General features: G+C 46.1%; 1 protein-coding gene and 1 long non-coding RNA gene across 3 annotated transcripts; one reads left to right on the plus strand and one right to left on the minus strand.

The window, feature by feature from the left end:
- Positions 1 to 4,987: 4,987 nt before the first annotated feature.
- Psmd2 (proteasome 26S subunit ubiquitin receptor, non-ATPase 2) lies at positions 4,988 to 15,615 on the minus strand. Its single transcript, NM_001031639.1, has 21 exons — positions 15,476 to 15,615; positions 15,012 to 15,068; positions 14,578 to 14,742; positions 13,425 to 13,546; positions 13,059 to 13,283; positions 12,682 to 12,840; positions 12,392 to 12,536; positions 12,159 to 12,219; positions 11,623 to 11,769; positions 11,382 to 11,488; positions 10,735 to 10,862; positions 10,232 to 10,319; positions 8,712 to 8,874; positions 8,503 to 8,604; positions 8,181 to 8,326; positions 7,861 to 7,944; positions 6,466 to 6,634; positions 6,290 to 6,384; positions 5,979 to 6,105; positions 5,477 to 5,595; positions 4,988 to 5,335 (listed from the first exon to the last, which is right to left on the minus strand). The coding sequence occupies exons 1-21, from the start codon at positions 15,608 to 15,610 to the stop codon at positions 5,153 to 5,155; spliced, it is 2,727 nt and encodes a 908-aa protein (NP_001026809.1). The 5' UTR covers positions 15,611 to 15,615; the 3' UTR covers positions 4,988 to 5,152.
- A 134-nt stretch (positions 15,616 to 15,749) lies between these two features.
- Positions 15,750 to 19,691, plus strand: LOC102551589 (uncharacterized). Of its 2 annotated transcripts, none has more exons than XR_015633682.1 (3): positions 15,750 to 16,009; positions 19,216 to 19,436; positions 19,533 to 19,691. It is a non-coding gene; the product is annotated as an uncharacterized LOC102551589 (long non-coding RNA). The 2 variants fall into 2 exon arrangements; XR_015633681.1 differs by having other exon boundaries at positions 15,750 to 15,853.
- The last annotated feature ends 58 nt before the right edge of the window (positions 19,692 to 19,749 follow it).

The following is a 19,749-nucleotide window of genomic DNA, read 5'->3' on the forward strand; positions in this document are numbered from 1 at the left end:
AATCTCAGAATTCAAGAGACAGAGGCAGGCGGATCTCTGAGTTCCAGGCCATCCTAACTACAAAGTGAGTTGCAGGCTTGTCAGGACAACATGGTGAGACACTGTCTCAAAACAAACCGTACTTTATTTAACTGAGTAGTTAGGGAGCAGAGCCTTTCCCACTGGTCTCTCTGCCTCTCACACGCTACCTCCTGGCGTGCATTATATCACAGAACAGGTGATAGAAGTGAGGGTAACAATAAGATAAACTTCATCAGTATGCTATCAAAGCTATCAAAAACAAAAAAACAAAACAAAACAAACAAACAAAAAAAAAAAAAACCATGGCTATAGGGTGGGCAAACTCAGACACCAAGAATCCTCTAGACGGTTGGAGTCCTCAGTGATCGAGTGCTTACCCAGCACTTGGGTTCAATATCAGTACCAGAAAACAACCAGTCCAAAAAAAAAATCATCATAATCTGTAGTTGGGGAGACAGCTCAGTTAAAAACTGAGTGTGAGCCTGGCACGCACGTGATGGTACACATCTTCACTTCCAGCACTTGGGAAGCAAGGCAGGCTCTTAAGAGATCAAGGACAACCTGGTCTACAAATACAAATGGACAGTTCCAAGACAGCCAACGCTAATCAGAGAAACACTTTTTCAATAGATAGAAAGAGAGAGAGAGAGAATGAGTGAATCTAAATCTCAATCTTCTCCCCGAAACCCACATTAAAGGCTGGTCAGGACTTGTAATTCCAGCACCAAGAAGGCTGGGAGAAGGCAAGATCCCCAGGGACTTGCAAACCAGTCAATCTACCTAAATCAGGTGCACTGCATATTTCTAAGAGATCTGTCTCAAAAAGGAAGGTTGACAGCTGCCCTGGAAAACACCGATTGACTTCTGGCCTCTACCTGTACACATATGCATGTACAACTCCCCAACCTAAATATTTGTGGACACACACAGGGGAGGAGGGCATTCAGATACTAAATTATCACTCTAAAGACCTGAGTGCAGGGGTTGGGGATTTAGCTCAGTGGTAGAGCGCTTGCCTAGCAAGCACAAGGCCCTGGGTTCGGTCCCCAGCTCCGGAAAAAAAAAAAAAAGACCTGAGTGCAACAGTTTTGAAAAAAATAAAAACAAAATATACACTTGTGGAATGAACCAAGATAAAACCGCAGAATGTTTTGTGACTTTTTGCTGTATTCCATGACTCCTGTCACATAGGGCTCCCTTCTCTGCTGGCTTTTTTCCTAAACAAACTAGGAAATAAAAATCAATTGCTATGACCCTGATAACTCTCTCAGTTCATTAACCAGAAACTGTTCTTGAACTTCTTAAAATAAGGTACCACTTAAAAAACATTCACATCCTAACACCCCCACGCCCATTCCCAGAATGACCATCATTGGTTCTTAATCAATGGACCCCCAAATATGTAGTTGTCCACTGTGGTGGTTTTGAAGTGAGAAGAGCTTCATAGGCTCATATATTTGAGTACTTAGTTGGTTCCAGTTCCAGAAAATACCAAGTCCTCTTCAGGACTCCAGGGGGCACCAGATATGCACACGGGAGCTTCTGCTACTCCAAGCCACATCCTACCTTCTTTGCTTCTCCATGTCCATCTTTCTCCTACTCCCAGACTCCCCAGCCCGATGCAGGCACTTAGGCATTTCTCTTTTTCTTTTTGAGGGAGGCATTATTAGGTACTGAACAGAAGGCCTTGTGCACGTAAAGGTAAATACTCCATTGAGCTATAGTCTCAGTCCTCACTCTTTGGGTGATTGCGGGGAGGGTTTCTCTATAAAGCCTTAGCTGTCCTGGGTAGGACTCATTCTGTAGACATAAGCTGATGTTGAACTCAGAGATCTCCCTGCCTCTGCCTCCCTCCCAGTGTTGGGATTAAAGGTGTGAGCCACCACTGGCTCTTTTTTTTTTTTTTTTTTTTCTTTTCTTTTGAGACAAGACCTCACTATACTGTCCAGGGTGGTTTTAAACTCATTGTGTAGCCCAAGCCAGCAGTGAACTTTCTATCAGACTCACAAGTAGCTGAGGTTACAGGCCCATAGCACCTGACTCTGGCCTTAGGCCATCTCTGTGGTACCAAGTACCTCAGTTCACATTCCAGCACAATACTGATCACAACACAAACAAAATCGTTTTCATGTGACTTTTCGTTGCATAATTCAGGGAATGGGGACAAGTTTCACCTTGTAGACCAGGCTCATTCTGAAACCTTAGAAAATCCTTATGCCTCAGCTTTCTGAGTGCTGGGATTACAGGTATAAGCCAACACACCTAGCGTATGCTTATTTAAAACTTTTAATTATATTTATGATGTGTGTGTGTGTGTGTGTGTGTGTGTGTGTGTGTGTGTGTGTTGTACTGGGGGATGCAGTGCATGTGAGGGTCAGTGGACAACTGCTAATAGTAGGTCCAGAAAATGTCAAGTTGAGGCCATCAGATTTGGTTAAAGTGGCTTTACCTGCTGGCCCTTGTTTTTGTTTTCTTGAGACAGTGTCTGTTATAGATCAGAACAGTCTCAAACTCGGGATGTAGGCAATGATGACTGCTCCTGTGTACCACCTCATCCAATATACGCAATGCTGGGGATGGAATCCAGGACTCCATGCATGCAAGAAAAGCACTATACCTGGACACACCACTAGTCCCCACATCAAACCCCCAGCCCCTTTTTTTGAGACAAGGTCTCAGGATGCAAATCCGCAACCAGGTTGGTCTTGAAAGCAGAGGTCAGTCTGTCTTTGCCTCCCAGTGCCCTAACTTATTGTTCTAGATGTAGTCATCTAGAAATCAGGTAAGGCACTTAATTAGATCCTGATTAGACAATTACAGAGGCTCTTTCAGACAGCCGTTACACTGAAGGGGCACAATAGGCTTACTGATATCCAAGGCTTAAACCTTTCACACAGCGGGCCGAGTGAGCAAGATGAGGACTGTGGAGACCTAAAGGTGCTGTTGCTTCCCCAGCTAGGATCTTGGGTTACAGGAATGATGGGAGATGGATGGCTCAGTGGTAGTTCAAAGTTCTGGGTACTCTTCTAGACAACCTCAGTCTGACTCCCTAAACCCAAAGAATAGCTTATAACCTCTGAAAATCTAGTTCCAGGTGACCTGACAACCTCTGACCACTACACACACATCCAAACAAAACATCTATACATAAAATTAAAAACAAAACAAAACAACAACAAAAAAAAAAACAAGTGTTGTGTGCACACCTTTAACACCAGTACTCAAGAGGCATAGCCAATCTCAGTAAATTTGAGCCTGATCTATCTAAACAGGGAGTCCCAGGTCAGGGCTATATAGAGATCCTACCTCAAAAAAAAACTACACACATACCACAGAGGCCAAGGTTAAATCCTAGAGATATATTACCATAGTGACTAAGGGCATGAGATATACTTCAGATCCCAATCCTGGTCTCTGCCTCCCATGCAACAAAGAACAAGTTATCAACCTCTCCCAAAAATACTCACCTCTGAAATTGCAGCAGTCTCAGAAACACAAACAAGTTATTGTTCCAACGTTTACAGCATTTACTTAGTACTAGACACTATTCACAGGCTAATTCAGGGTTAAGTGCTGGATAAACATTACCTATGACTACTGGGTAGGACCATGTGCTATTCCCGCTGCTAGACATACACACATCTACGGGGCACCAGGCCCCAGGTACTGGCTTTACACTTGTACTAGCCACACCCAGACTGCGTGCTGCCCATCGGGAGTGACTACCTCAGGAGTAGGTTGCTCCTCATTCCTATCACTCTGAGGCCAAAATCAAGAAGGGATACTAACATGACCAGATCTCTCTATAAGCAGCCTCCTAAGCGCTCTCAGGAGTGGGACTTCACATTCTTGGGCATCTTTAGTCAAGGTTAGAAGATGAGTTTGGAGGAGTACACAAAATCCTTTGAAGGCTAGTCATAAGAGTTTATGTTGAAGATTATGTGTTTGAAGAGACAGTGTACTCACATACATTAAATAAATCTTTAAAAAATACATATTTATATATATAAGTACACTCACTGTCACTGTCTTCAGACACACCAGAAGAGGGCATCAGATCCCATTACAGATGGTTGTGAGCCACTGTGTGCTTGCTGGAAACTGAACTCAGGACCTCTGGAAGAGCAGACAGTGCTCTTAACTGCTGAGCCATCTCTCCAGCCCAAAATAAATCTTAAAAAAAAGTTTATCTGCAAATACATTTAGATGAACCCTCTAGAAGATCCTTTAAAGCCGGTGTGTGGTGCATGGCCTGTAATCTCAACATTCTGGCGTGAAGGCAGAAGTATCAATTTCAAGGCCAGACTGATAGTAAAAGACCTTTAATATCAGCAGGGCAGTGGTAGCGCACGACTTTAATCCCAGCACTTGGAAGGCAGAGGCAGGCAGATCTGAGGCCAGACTGGTCTATGGAGTGAGTTCCAGGACAGACAGGGCTATACAGAGAAACCCTGTCTCAAGAAACAAACAAAAGGGGCTGGGGATTTAGCTCAGTGGTAGAGCGCTTACCTAGGAGGCGCAAGGCCCTGGGTTCGGTCCCCAGCTCCGAAAAAAAGAACCAAAAAAAAAAAAAAAAAAAAAAAAGAAACAAACAAAAACACCCACCGACCAAGTTAAAGAATCTAAGCACTTGCATGCAGAGACAGGCACCTCCCTTGAACTTGAGGCCAGTGTTGTCTACACATAGGAAAACAGTCTGCAGACGAAAGGGCTGGACCAATTCCCAGTACCACATGGCAGCTCAGAGCTGTCTGTGACTTCAGTTCCAGGGCATCTGACACCCTCACACAGATGTACATGCAGGTGAAACACCAATGCACATAAAATAAGAGTAAATAACTTCTTGTGGACTTTAGTGAGCTTAGTTTCTTTTAGGCTCAGTGTTACTCTGAATAATGCTTTCTCACATCCTCTCCACTCTCCAGTGTATCCCCAGACCCTGACACCCAGTAAACAGACAGAGACCTTGGGGATAAAGGTCTTTATTCGACAAGATTATCTTACTCAGTAACAAAACAGCAGGAGGTAACAATTCCCCCAAAGATCTGGAACAGTATCTGCCCCTGGCAGGGGCAGTACAGCCTGCTAAAAAAAGTCAGCTGCAGCCAGGGTCTCTAGTGTCAGCCATTTTTCAAAGATTGTAGTTGGGGTTCTTTCGAAGAATGACAAAGCCTTCCAGAATTGGGGTGACAGGGAGAAACTCCTCAGTGGCCAGCTCCGCCCGTTCCCCATGGGCCAACAGCACTGGAGTTGTGTGAGTCTGGAACCCCGTGATCGTTTTGGGCTTCCCAGCCTGGCCCACCACATCCACTGCCTGTGGGATGAAAAGAGTGAAATGGGAGACGATCCACGATCCCCATCACTGCCCACCCAGTTTGTGAAATAGGGTTGTAATACATTGTCCAAGTTCTATGGTACACCCTGAGCCCTCCTTTTCAAACCATCCAAACCTCACCTGACCCACGCGGACAGAAACTGGCAATGGTCGCAACTCCTCATCAAATGTAACCAGCATCCGAGGCTGCATGGCGGCCACCAGCCCATACAGTACATAGTGAGATTTCCCTAGAATGACTAAGGGAAGAGAGCACAAGTTGTAGACGACGAGCCTGGACTGAACTTTAAGTGTCTATGGCAGCGCTGACCCCCTAAACTACAGACTAAGAAAAATCTTTGTTCCTTGTACACCCCACTACTAACCCAAGATGCCTGTACCACTCTCTGCTCACATCCCTAGGACCTGACAGTCACTTTTCCTAGTCACTTAGGAGTAAATTCATCCTGAAGTCTTTTTGGCCAGATCAAACATGCGAGAAATTAAGGTTTCATGAGGCCTCCCACAGCCCAGTGAACCTAGAAAAGTTAACTAGGGATTTTGATCTTAATTGCCATGGTGGCCCTGGCAGGGGCAAATCAAGCACAATGCACCCCAGGTACTGTCTCTGACAGGAACTCACTGTTTCGCACATCCAGGAAAGAAACAAGCACGGTGAGCAGCCCCGCCACAGCCACTTGACTCATGAGCTGCCGGTCACTGTGGTAGGGGCAGAGGGTAAGTGTGCCCTTCCCTAAATGTGTCAGGCCCTGCAAAACGAAACGAAACAAGACGTTAATAATTAATTAAATAATAAGTTAATAAATGAGACATCATATCCGAGCAGACACGTTCCTTCTCAGGCAAACAAAACTCCTACAACCCAGTCACATCTTCTCTCCTAGGCTCTCCTAAGGCACCACAGATGTTGCTGCTGCCACACCTATGCTTTACCTGTGCCAAGCGCACCATGAAGAGGTTATTGGGGTCCTTGGCGTGATACTGAGCTAACTGGCGCAGCATTGCAGCCAGACGGGCATTGTTGGTACCTAGAATAGGAAACATTACAGAAACTTAGAAAAAGAGCCTTGAATCTTCTAGTCTGTTCAAGATCTTTTTCTAGTACTTACCACTGCCCACCATGCCCATAGCAAAGATGGAGTTATAAGAAACTTCTGGATCAGCATCATGAGAGAATTTGCTTAGGGTATCCAGGATGTTGAGTCGTGGATTTGAAACAGAGATTAGTGCCAGTGCTAACGGTACAGCCCGACGGAGGGTAGGTTCCCCATATCTCAGCTGGTGATAGAAATAAATAAAACAGCATAGGAAGAGGTAGAAACAAGCTCGGCAGAGAAGTTCATGGGGTAAAACTGCCTGCTGTGCAAGCATGAGGACCTGAGGTTAATCCCCAAATCCAACATTAAAACAAACAAACACCTGCAGTCCTAGTGTTCCTATTAGGAAACAGGAGTGGAGGTGGAGAATCTCTGGAAGCTCTTGGACCAGCTAGTCTGGCATACTCAGGAGAAATATAAGAGATTGGTGGTTTGAATAAAAACAACTCCCAGAAGGCTTGGTTATTAGGGAATGGCATTATTTGAAAAGGATTTCCAGGTATGGCCTTGTTGAAGGAAGTGTATCACTAGGGGTGGGGCTCTGGAGTTTCAGAAGCCAGGGGCTGGAGAGATGGCTCAGCGGTTAAGAGCACTGACTGCTCTTCCAGAGGTCCTGAGTTCAAATCCCAGCAACCACATGGTGGCTCACAACCATCTGTAATGGGATCTGATGCCCTCTTCTGGTGTGTCTGAAGACAGTAACAATGTACTCACATACATTAAATAAATAAATATTAAAAAAAAAAGAAGCCCAACCCAGGACTACTATCTCTCTGCCTGCTGCCCGCAGATCTGGATATAGAACTCTCAGCTGTCTAGCATAGTGGTTCTCAACTTTAGGGTCTCGACCCTTTTCGGGGGTTGAACAACCCTTTTGTAAGGGTTCCCTAAAGTCTTCAGAAAACATACTTCAGAACAGTAGCAAAATTATTGTTATGAAGTAGCAGTGAAAATCATTTTACAGTGGGGAGTCACTACAGTATGAAGAACTGTTTGAAAGGGTCAGAGTAATCGGAACATTGAGAACCACTGCTCTAGCACCAGGTCTGCCCACATGCCATCATACTTCCCACCATGACGACAATGGATGGACTGAACCTCTGAACTGTAAGCCAGCCCCAATTACATGTTTTCCTTCCTAAGAGTTGCCATGGCCTTGGTGTTTCTTCACAGCAACAGAATGTTGTCTAGGACAGAGACCCTGTCTCAGAGAAGGGGGCAGGTGAAGACTGGCACCTCCATGCATTTACACACAAGCACGTGTGGTGAGTAAAAGCCACCAATACCAGAATTAGCCAAGGCTAAGGCGTAGCGTGGTGGTGAATCACTTCCACGTATGCACAAGGCCCTAGGTTTAATCCCCAGCACCCACCGCCCCCATATTCCGGTCTACTCTGGGCTACTCACCAAATGACCAAAAGTTCGCAATGCCATCTCTGCACCAATCTCTTCCCCCATAGCAATAAGTGCGATTCCCAGAACAGCTACTCCCTGCAATTCAAGAGGCACAAGAACACAGTAAGCTCCAGGAACAAAAACCAAGTCATCCAAGGCTCATCTAAGAAGAGTTCCTTCAGGGAACACCTTGTCCCTCACAGACAAAGCTCAGTCCTGCTATTCTGACTTGTGGCAGTACCCTGGGGAGGAGCAGAGGCCAAAAGCAAAGCTCGACCCTGTTCTGCCCCTCATATCCACATGCTCTTTTCAGAATGCCTGCTGGCCCACACCTGATGTGCTCCCATGTCGGCAGGGGCCTCCTTCTTGTCCTTGTCCTTCTTTTCCTTCTTGTCCTTGTCTTCTTCCTTCTCCTTAGAGTCGAAGTGCTCACTGCAGATGTGGAGGAGCTGCTGAACCTTCAGCACGTTCCCGGAACCTGCGGTGAGGCGGTGAGAGCAAGCAAAGAAGAAGAAAAACGAAAAATCAAGAAAAAGCTTTGTCAATACTAAAAGCCTTAAAAATCTAAAGAGCAGAATGAAAGACAAAGAAGAAACAACCTGAGAAGAGGAGGACCCAGAGAGAAGTGGAGTTGCTGGGTAGTAAGGCACAGACCTGCATAGGCACACACATCCACCAGAGTGTTGGCAAAGCTGCGGAACGGTTCTGACACAACCTCCAGGGCAGCCAGGATCGCCTCGATGGCTTCGCCCTTCCCTGCAGGGGGTCAAAGGGTCAGAGGACACAGGCTTGTGTCCAGCTCAGTTTGATACCTAAACCCTCCAATTGTACCCAATTCGGTCCTTTGATAAATATTTCCTCACCCAAGTGATTGAGGCCCAGGCCAAGAGGAAGCCAACGAGCGTAGGTGTCCTTGAGCTCAGTCTCAGATTTCTCCATGATGGTCTGAAGAATGGTCGAAGTGACATCTCCATTGCAAGACCCCACTGCTATCATCCCACAAGCCAGAGCCGTCACACCTGCGACCTAGAAATACAAGCCAACATTGAACAGAGTAACACTCTCCTTTCTGCCATTGTTTGAGACAGCATCTCTCACTATGAGGTCTAGGTTAGCCTGAAATCAGAGATCTGCCTGCCTCTGCCTCTGGGGGCTAGAATTTAAGTGTGTCACCATACCCAACCAATGCTTACTTGGTATCTTCATTCAAAAACCTAATTCTTCTGACACACTGTAAGTCATTCTTCCTAAGGGGCAATTGATTTCTGTGAAATCAGTGAGTACTTATCTATGTCAGCACTGTGCTAACCCATTTGCACACTCTACTGAGGTGTTCTTACATTTGCACACTCTTCTAAGGTGTTCTTACATTTGCACACTCTTCTGAGGTGTTATTACATTTACTTGTTTAGCAAGTGCATATACACAGCACACAGGTTAAGGGTAAAAATCTCTGTCCTGCCAGCACGCAGTCACCAGGCTTGACTGGGACCTCAACGGCCCCAGCTCCCCATGCTCCTAAACCGTCCTTGTAACTCCACAAAACAAGGTGACAGGAAAAGGGAAGCCCAAAGACAGTGAGTTACTTATTCAGTATCTTCTGCTTATAAGTGGAAATCCAGATTTGAACTTGGGCAGTTTTACTCTAAAAATCTCTGCTTTTGGCAATTATACAGTATTTGTCACTAAAATGACTCTGCATAGGCAAGAAAACTTAAGTTAGCTAATGACTAAAAGCCAGAACCACTGCTGTGGCTTCTATCTAGAATGTCCTCAAACCATGTGTGCGATGGCCTGGACCATCTCACATGTAAGATGGTGGCACTCTTGGGACTCTTGGGAAGAGTGGAAAGTAAGGGCTGGGTCCACTAGGAGGCCGTTAGGGGACAGTGGGAGACAGACTTCATGTGGGGAAGAAGGTAAGGGAGCAGTGGCACCCGGCTCCTGCCCTCTTGGCTTCCTTGCTTGCTGCTAAAGTGGCGAGTTTGTGCTCCTCCTTCCACGTGCTCCCCACTGTGCTGCTGCCTTGTTAGACGGGAAGCCTGTCGTCCACTGCCTTCTCCTCCTTACCGTCTAAGTGGCTGAACTGCGGTTTCAGAGGCTAGAACTCAGAACAGTACAACACCAAGCTTCATCTGGGTTTCAAATTCCAGTCTGTCTCCCCCAGCCCCTTTTCTTTGGTGGGGATGGGGAAGGTGAGAGTAAAGGGATTGTTCTGCAGCCTAGGATGGGACTCACGGAACTCGTCCTGCTTCAGACCCTCAAGCACTGAGTCACTGACCTCACGTACACCTTGAAATTATACTTCTAAGAGATTTTACTGAAATATCGCACAAGTCCAACATACCAAGCCCTACCTTTCCATTAGACATCAACAACTCACCTCCATGCTGGACTTGGAATCTCCCATTACAGGTAGCAGCAGTGTTAGAACATCTTCCCGATTAGAGCCAGCATAGGCCAAACCTAGTCTAAAAAGTCACAAGATAAAGTCCCAAAATATACTTGGATACAGCAAGGCACAACAAAAACAGTACTGGTCACTAACAACACATTCCTCAAGCAACAGATTACTCAATGGCACATGACAGTCTTTGGCAATATCTTCTCCTAATTTATAAGCTAGGCATTAACAAAAAGAGAAGCAGTCTTGGAAAAATAACAATTTAAAAATAAGTAAGCAAGCAGACCAGTGGTGCCCACCTTTAATACCAGCACTTGGGAGGCAGAGGCAGGCCAATCTCTGAGTTCTAGGTCAGCCGCCTGGTCTATAGAGAGAGTTCCAGGGCAGCTGGGGCTACCCAGAGAAACTTGTCTCAGAAAGAAGAAAAAAAGAAGAAAAAAAAAAAAAAAACAATGAACAGGAATGAGCATGGGAAGCCTTACCCGAAGATGGAGCCAAGTCTCATGGTATTGCTGTTATGGAGAACGTAGTCGGAAAGCAGTGCCAGGGCAGGATCGCACTCATTCCGAACCCCAGAATTCACGATACCACAGGCAAGGAGAGCTCCTGACTGCAAAGAATGAGCAGACTCTTTAGGCCATCGACCCTCTAAACTTCCCAGTATAATACGGCCTTTCTGGGACACTTTACCTAGAATGAAAAACTGGGCAAGCTTCATGTGGTGTTTGAATGAGAGTGGTCCCCAGAAGCTCATAAACGTGAATCCTTGGTCCCTACTTGGTAGACCTGTTCTGTGTAGGATTAGGAGGTACAGCCTTATTGGAGGAAGTCACTAGGGGTGGGGTGGGCTTTGAGGCCCAATCCTGTCTCTGCCTCTGCCTCCAAATGGCAGATGTGAGCTCTCAGCTTTTCCCAGCACCATGCCTGCCTGCTGCCATGTTCCCCACCAGGACAGTCATGGACTCTGAAACTGTAAAGAAGCCCCAATCGAGTAAATTCTGTTTAAGCTGCCCTGTCATGGTGCCTCTTCACAGAAACAGAAAGCAGCTAAGACACCTCATTAGTAAAAAGGAGGCCCTGGAACACAAGAAGAAAGGGTCTCCAGTGAATAAGCTTTGCCCAGACTAACCTTGATGTAGTCCTCAGAGGAGTACAGATACTTGTCAATCTGGGTGAGGCCACCATCCACATCCCACAGCAGAATCATGCCAAGGGACGCAGCAGCACTTAACATCCCTATGACAAGGAAGACTATCAGCTTTAGAAGTGTCCACCCTAAAGAAACTTACAAAAGGGCTTCTCTAGAAACTACTCTGGATCCCTCTCAGGTAACAGCTGACAAGTAAACAAATAAAGGAGAAAACTCGTACCGTGGTCCTTGTTCTTGTACAGCCATTTGTTGCCATCGTCGGTCAGGAGTTTATCCTGACCAAAGGCTGCGTTCACAAAGCCATTCACAAAAGAGGACGCTAGGTTCATTCGAGCAGAATCTACCTGAGAGCCACTGCCACCAAACCCTGTACAAGGTGGGGGAAAGCATTTTAGCACAGGACATGGAAGGGACGCAGCATGCACAAAGTCTCTGAACTTTACACATTTGTTTTGTTTTTAAGACATGGTTTCTCTGTGTAGCCTTGGCTGTACTAGAACTTGCTCTGTAGACCAGGCTGACCTCAAACTTAAAGATCCACTGCCTCTCCCAAGTACTGGGATCAAAGGCGTGTGTCTACCACTCGATCAGTCTCTGACTTTAAGTTAGACCCTTAATCTATGTCTCCCAACAGTGACCTGGACGCAGAACTCTAAGGATTACAAGTGCTTTAGACATGGGTTATCTAAACTTATTCCCAATACAATTGGAACAGTGAACCGTCCCTCCAACGCCCACACAGGGCTAGCTACTCACTGTTATTCTCTAGGTGGGTTTTGTAGATGTCATCAGGCACCTTGGGCTCCATGATGTCCAGCTGAAGAGAAGCCAGAGGGTCACAACTGCTTCCCCAGAACTCCCCCAGCTGTCCCTTCTGCTATCCCACTGAATAGCAACTCTAACCAGGGAGTCTATTGAAAGGTATTAGTCAGGGAGGTGGAATGACAGACAGAACATCAACCAAAACCTTTCGGGGCAAAAGCCCTTACCTCCCGAGCTAAGGCCAAGAAGTTGCTGTTGAGCTGGACATTGGACATGATTTCTGTGAGGTCTTCGTATTCCTCTACATCTTCACTCAGCTCCAGGAACACTCCATGCCGACCCAGCATGAAGGCCATCTGCTTCTGGACCACCCTGTGGGGAAAGCCGTCACACCTGCTCTCTCCGCCACCATGGGACAGAAAGCCTCCCTGGTTCCACCAAACACTGCTAAGTCTCTGATTTTCACACAAAGCACATACGCAGACTCATCCCTCCCTTTGCCGATTTCTCTACATACACATCCTTGCAGGAGGTGAAAATGTCTTCTACCAGTTCCATGTCATTGAGCATCAGTGCCAATCTCAGAGCTTCAGGGAAACGGCTAAACTTTCGGAACACGCCCAGGGCACAGCGCAGGAGGGCAGAGTTCTCAGGTTCTGGTACATAATTCACACAACTACAAAGTCAAAAGCAGTACAATTTCAGAGAGTGCAATTCATTTACTTCTTTCCCAAGTATGCACACTGAGTACCTAATATATGGAAGGCAATGTACTACGTTCCAGGATTACTAAGGAAACACAAAGTTTCTGCCTTCAAGAAGCAACCCTGAGATCCCCAGGAGACCAATGCTGAAGAGGCAGGCCTGCTACCCTGCTCTCCTGTCCGCCCTTACCTGGTGAGATAGAGGCAGACCTTGGAGTATGCATTCTCATCGATGTCCTTCTCCAGCATATCCACCTGCTCGATCTCCATGAGCAGGTCACAAGCCTCGTGCTCAGCATTGTGAGCCATGTTGTAGGGGACGATTTCCTTTACCAAGGTAAGCAATGGTTCCCGCTGTGCTTTCTCTGCATCATCCAGTTCCTGCCACTCCTTAGCCACTTCTCCTGCCAGATGTCTACGGAAAGACAGGCTCATTAGTGAAGCAGGTCCCTGGGAGTCAAGAATTCAGTGTCTGGGGGATTCAACGCATTCAGTTTCCAAACCAACAGAATAATGCCCCCAAGTCCCTTCTCACCCCAAAAAGAAAATGCCTTACCTGACATACTCATGACCCCACGATGCCAATTCTTCCTGGGAGCCCACTAGCCGATACTTGAGGCACTCCCGCTCACCACTCATGGTCATGGCCAAAACAGAGATGATGTCAGCAGCAAAGCACTGTAAGGAAAACAGCATGTGCCATCACACAATCAAGATCACTGCCTGCAAAACTCACCAATAAAATCTATTATATACTAGTCCCCATAGTCCATGCCAAAGCCTTACAAAAGTGGTGTTGCTAGCTCCCTCTGAAGCTAGCCTAACTCAAGAGTGACAAACAATGGGGGGATCAAAGAAAGACGCTTCGCAGTTGTAATATTAGGAGACAGTGTGTCTCATTGCATCACACTGCCTAGTTTGGCCTCAATATTCTACACTTAAGAGGTCCCGAGTCGGGGCTGGAGAGATGGCTCAGCGGTTAAGAGCACTGGCTGCTCTTCTAGAGGTCCTGAGTTCAGTTCCCAGTATCTACATGGGGGTTCACAACAGTCTAACTCCAGTTCCAGGGGATATATTCCCGGCCTCTGGCCAGTACAGATAGATACTACACACAGAGGATACACATCAGGGAGGGAAGGCATTCATCTATGTAAATATAAAAGTAAATTCTAATATTTTACTTAAATTTATTTTAAAAACAAATTTTATTTTTATTATATATTATTTATTTTATTTACAATTTAGAAGGCCAAGCAAACTGGCTTATGCTTATAATCCCAGCACTCCAGAGCTGAGGCAGGAGAGCCATAAACTGAAGCTCTGTCTAGGCCACATTGAGAGTTTGAGGGCAACTAGAGTGGCTGAGGAAGAGGGGTCAACGTTTAAGAGGACTTCCTGAATGCTCGTGAAGATCAGAGTTCAAATCCCAAAACCAACCATAAACACTAAGGGTCTCTAGGCATGCATAGGCACATGCACACACGCAGAAACACATCATGCTAAAAAGCCTTAAGGTATAATGAAGCAGAAACTTCCAAGGAGCTGAGCAGCATTTACAGGCTCCTCTTTTAGGAGAATCATAGTCTCATTAGGATGAACTGTCCACTCAGGTGAGGTCCGCTAGGCTTTCAGTGACTTACCATGGTTCTTGTTTTCTAGCTCAAAAAGGAATTATTCAACTGGACAGACCCTGCCATATTCTGAATTACCTTATTCTCCCCAGGGGCCATGTTCTCATAGATTTCCTTCAGTTTGCCATAGTGTGGACGCAGAAATTTGAGAGGTTTCGGTACTGAGGTCATGGAAGTTGTAGAAGAACGGATTTGTCTTCTCAGTTCCTCCAGAGCTGGTCGGTACAGGGATGTATCCTTTTCCTGAGAGGGGATGTTAGTGCTTAGATCAAAAGGAATCATATTCCTCCACATCATAACTCACACATACCTAAGCAACGCTTTGCTCAAAGACATAACTGACTCCTATCCCATGATTCCTCAACCCCTGAGACACATGACCCCATACCCTTTGTAACTCTTTTCCCTCAAACTATCATAATATCTAATATGTGATATCTAATTGTTGCCTCAAAATGAAATAAATGGGAAATATCCAACTACATTCTCCCTGAAGTAACATCTTGACTCACCCCGAGTCGCTCCACGAGCATCTCCAGTTCATCTTGAAGCTGTTTGTCCTCCTCAGACTGGAGGGTTAGGGGAAGAAGCTCATCAAAAGAAGGAACCCGAATCACATTCTCCTCCCACTCACCCCGGTGCAGGTGGAGAGTGTGAATGTCTATTGGCAAGAAGAGGCAGTGAGATAGGAAAGCAGCATTGCTGGAAAGGCTGTCTAACTTCTGAACCAGGCAGGCTCTGCTTTCGGAAGCCATTCTAGAAAATAGCCAAAGACCCGCGATGTGGTGGTGAGGGCCTCGGGGGTGGCAGTGCGTAATGGGGTGGGGAATGGGGCGGAAAGGGCATAAAGTCAGGGTCTCCCCATTCTGAGTTCCCCGGTGCGGTGGGCAGTAGGGAGTCGGGCCCGAGGCCTTCAAGCCAGCAGTGACTCAGCCCAAGGCCTCCTCCTCCTCGGGATCCCTAGGCTGCGTCTCACCAGCTCCTGCTCTTTATCTTTTTCCCCGGCATCCCGTCGCTCCTTGCCGCTCGACTTCTCGTCCGCGCCGCTGGGGGCTGTCGCTGAGGGTTGTTGGGACTGCACGGGTGTCTTGTCTCGTCCACCCTCCTCCATCTCCGCCACTACTGCCGGCCTACTGCGCGCGCACCTGCTGGCACCGCCCCTTTTCCCAGATTGCAACGCGCGCGTCGTCCTCCAGACCGGAAACGCCCGGCGGATCCCGAGTTCCGCACTCTGAGGCAGCCGGGAAATTACTGTTCCGGCATCTAGCCGAACTACTAGTGTTGGGTTAGGGTGTCTCTGACGCGGAGATGCCTAGCTCTCTGAACCCGTAGCTTCACCACAGCTGGATGCTTGGTACGATGAGAAGGTCATCCTGAAGGCAGAGCGTCCATACATTTTCATGTTTGCTTTAGTCCTCTGTAGGAAATTTCTACCAGTTTCTGTTTTCTATGACTTCTATCACAGATAACGAAATCCATCCATCCATTCATATACACATACATATATCAGGTACATACTATATGCATAGTATATAATCATAAGTGTGTGTGTAATCAACAAATCAACAGTCACATACCAATCAGTATGTTGGAGATAAATTGGAAATTGTGCCCTAAAATGGTTTATCAAAAAGGCGATGAGTCCAGATGAAGAGTTTGTTGGTGTGCATTTCAAGTTATTTTAAGTATACATTGTTTTGAAATAAAAACTTGGAAAGGTGAGAGAAACTCAAACTTTAGAAACATGATATTAGAAACAAACAGCTGTGTGGTTTCTATAAACCAGTCTGTTTTCTGCCTATGTGAAGCACAAAAACTTTCTCTTGTAAAAACACTTAAAGAATAAAATGAGTCAATATGTAAGCCAGGCATCATGGCCCACACTCTCAATCCCAACATTTGGGATTAAATTCTGAGACAAAGGCAGGCAGATCTCTGTGTGTTCAAGGCTAGCCTGGTCTACATGGTGAGTTCTAAGCCAGCCAAGAACTACACAAGGAGACCCTGTTGAAATAGTGTCTAACTTTTTACCCCACTTGGGGTGATAATGCTCCCCTCAAGAGCCAACGACTAACAGAAATCTCAGTGCCAGGCACAGTAAACCTTCCTCAGAGTTGTTGGTCAGGGAAATCCAAGAGACTCCTAAAACAATACAAGCTATGCCTGTTGCCCTGGGTTGCCTTTGAGAACCAGAAGGTAAGACTTTATTACTGAGGACACCAAACATTTCACTTGGAGGAATTGAGTGAAACTGACCAGGAGGCGTCCTCCCTGAGAACTAGTTCTCATAACGTCTTAAGATGCTCTGCAAGCTGACAAGGAGAAGAGCAGTCAGTGGTCCTAACCAACTGTAAAGCTTATAAACCAGAACGATCAGCTCAGTGTAATATCCCCAAAGGTGCAATAGTGGTACTTTTATATCGAGGGTAACAACCAACCACCTAGCTGGACTTGAGTCCTGCTCAATAGGAGGGAATTCTTGCTAAGTACTGTAAATCTAGCCAACTAGAGTTGCAATTAAGGCTACATGGTGAGATTGGGTCAGTCACTAATTTTCTGTATGTGATATTTTCCTAAGAGCCAAGTGTTTTATGGAGATTTTTACTGTTTACTTTAGAAATGACAGCAGATGGTACCTTCACTCTTTTATTATTGATACCCAGGTAGGAATTATATTGTGGCCCTACCATTTATAATCCAACCATCCTACACATTTCACATTTGTGAATACTCTCCAAGTTGGCATTCTGTCGGTAAGGAATGCTTTCTTCAGTTTTCAGTTGGTAAATTCTAGCGTCCTCTGAGCGCCAGCCCGGCGCCACCTTCTAGGATACTTTTCCTTTCTTGCCTCTCAGGCTTTGCATTTCTTTGCTGAGCTCATGCTTTCCTTGACACATCTCTCTCCCACCTTGTACTCTAAGCTCCTGGAGGTCAAGGAACTGTATTTGACTGTCTTTTTGCCCTGCCTGGTTTGAGACAGGCCTTAACAAACATCTAACAGATGGTGGCCATGTCTTTGCATTGGCCCTTAGCTCAGCTTCATACTTAATAAGACTTTGAGGTTTCTCTTTGGAACCCAGAACTACAAATTGGAAAACTGTCAGGATTCTCCACTGGCGAACCATGGTAGCCCTTTGAAAATGTGCTTACTTTTTATGAAGTATTCTCTTCTAGCCCGATATTTTTAGCGTTTACCAAGGGTAAGATCGTCTTTCTTGGCAGGCTTCCTTACTTTGGATGGGAATAAATTGCCCAATGGGATAGCATAGATGCCTAGCATTGTTCATTTTCTCTTCTGGCTCAACACAACAGAATGTATAACACAGCTATTCCTCAACTTGACAGGACTGTTAAGTGTGAAGGTGACATATACCTGAGGTTCACCTTGCCTCACTTTGAGTACCAAGTCCCTGTGTATTGCTCTACAAAGAGGTTCTACTTTAACCCTGGTTCACTGTGAATAAGTTTCTTGCAGCTATCTGGTTATTTGGTATATGACCTGGGAGAACTGTGTTGCATGGAAAAACACCTGTTGCTGGTAATGGTCCCACTCAGCATGATGAATTTGACTGGCAGACAGATATCTGCATTTGACCTAGGAAATTAACTGCTGGTGATTAACATGTCTTTGGTACAGTCTGTTCTTGTCTGATATTGAAGCTCCTGGAATGTTTTCCCATTTTCCCCCACTCATAAAACAGAGATGGTGGCACTGTGGGCACTTAAGATTTTTCTTTCTGTGAGACAGGGTCTCCTATATTCAAGCTGGCCTCAAGTTCTTTTTGGATCTATTTGTTATGTGTATAGTATTCTGCCTGCATGTATGCCTGAAGGCCAGAAGAGGGCACCAGATCCCATTACAGATGGTTATGAGGCACCATGTGATTGATGGGATTTGAACTCAGGACCTCTGGAAGAGCAGCCGGTGCTCTTAACTACTGAGCCATCTCTCCAGCTCCTGGTCTCAAGTTCTTATCTGTGACTGAAGATGATCTTGAACTTCTGATCATTTTGTGTCCACCTCACGACCTGCTATTATTCAAACAAATGCATTTCAAAGTAGTCATCTTTGTGGAGTCAGCTCTTCTTTCCTATGTAAGTTCTGAGGTTCACATTCAGGTTAACTACCGGACCAGCTCATTGACCCAAATTAGGGATTTTATCTCACCATGTAGCCTAGTTGGCCATGAAATCACAAAGAACCATGAGCTTGTGCTCTCTCCCAAGTGCTGGGATTATAGGGATGTGATACCACTCTTGGCCTGATCCAGGTCTAAAGATGGTCTCTGAGATCAGGCGTCAAGAAGGCAGAACATGAGCCAAGCATCTCCCATGGTCAGTGCGCTCTAACAGTACAAGTCTTGTGCACTGTTCAACTGCCAAGCTCCACACACTGCTCATTAGTATCTCTTTGAGTTCTGGAACTTGCAGAACCCATAAATTCATTTTCCCCAAGTCTGTGGACAAACCCAGGACCCCATTCACGCTAGGCAAGTCATCTACCATTAAGCCACAGCTTTAGCCTTTCACATTATTTTAAGACAAGGCCTCACTAAGTTATTCAAATCGCCCTCTGACATATGACGCTCCTGCCTCTGCCTCCCAAATATGTGGGATTAAAGGCCTGTATCCTTATGCCTGGGTTGAATTTCCTTTTCTGAGTTTCAAAGCTGTATGATCTCAGAAACCATCTTACCCAACCCACTTATTTTACAGACCGCTAAGAAACCAAGACCTGAGGAGGGACTGAGCCTTGCCTTGTGTCATACATTAGTGGATGACAAAAGCTGGCACCAGAACCAGTTCTCCAGACACCAAAGCTCTCCTCTTCCCAATACGCTCTGTGTCTACCCTGTGCTTGAGCTTAGAGGTTCAGACCTGGCAGTGTGGCTCAGTGGCTCAAGACATCGTGTTTCCTTTTTAACTGCCTTCCCTTGGTAAGCTGCTAGAACTTCCGGTAGCATGCCTCATATGGGGACAGTCTGGTCTACGGAAAAACAAAACCAAGCTGACGCTACCCACTCACTCCCCAGATTCAGTGACACCCCTGGCCACAGATGCGGTGAACAGCTGCAAACCCTTCCAGCCGTGGAGAATGTACTTTGACCAGACAGACCCAACTGTGATCCTCTCTCCACCTTTGTCTCCTTGGACTTCAAATCTCAGCCCCCCCTGTTTCTTCGAGTAAGTCGGTATGTAATGAATTACTAGTTTATTGGAGCTGTTCAGATACTGGTGGAATGAGAGGCT

Source organism: Rattus norvegicus, chromosome 11 (assembly GCF_021556685.1).
Source record: "Rattus norvegicus strain SHRSP/BbbUtx chromosome 11, alternate assembly SHRSP_T2T, whole genome shotgun sequence".
Classification (NCBI taxonomy): domain Eukaryota; kingdom Metazoa; phylum Chordata; class Mammalia; order Rodentia; family Muridae; genus Rattus; species Rattus norvegicus.

Bases quoted from the DNA above. Each gene is read 5' to 3' on its own strand.
- Psmd2 (NM_001031639.1), bottom strand. From the start codon at position 15,610: ATGGAGGAGGGTGGACGAGACAAGACACCCGTGCAGTCCCAACAACCC. The intron at 12,220-12,391 runs GTAAGGGCTTTT...GCTTCTCTTCAG, and splicing joins TCTTGGCCTTAGCTCGGGAG to CTGGACATCATGGAGCCCAA. The intron at 8,327-8,502 runs GTCTGTGCCTTA...GCCTCACCGCAG, and splicing joins GGATGTGTGTGCCTATGCAG to GTTCCGGGAACGTGCTGAAG.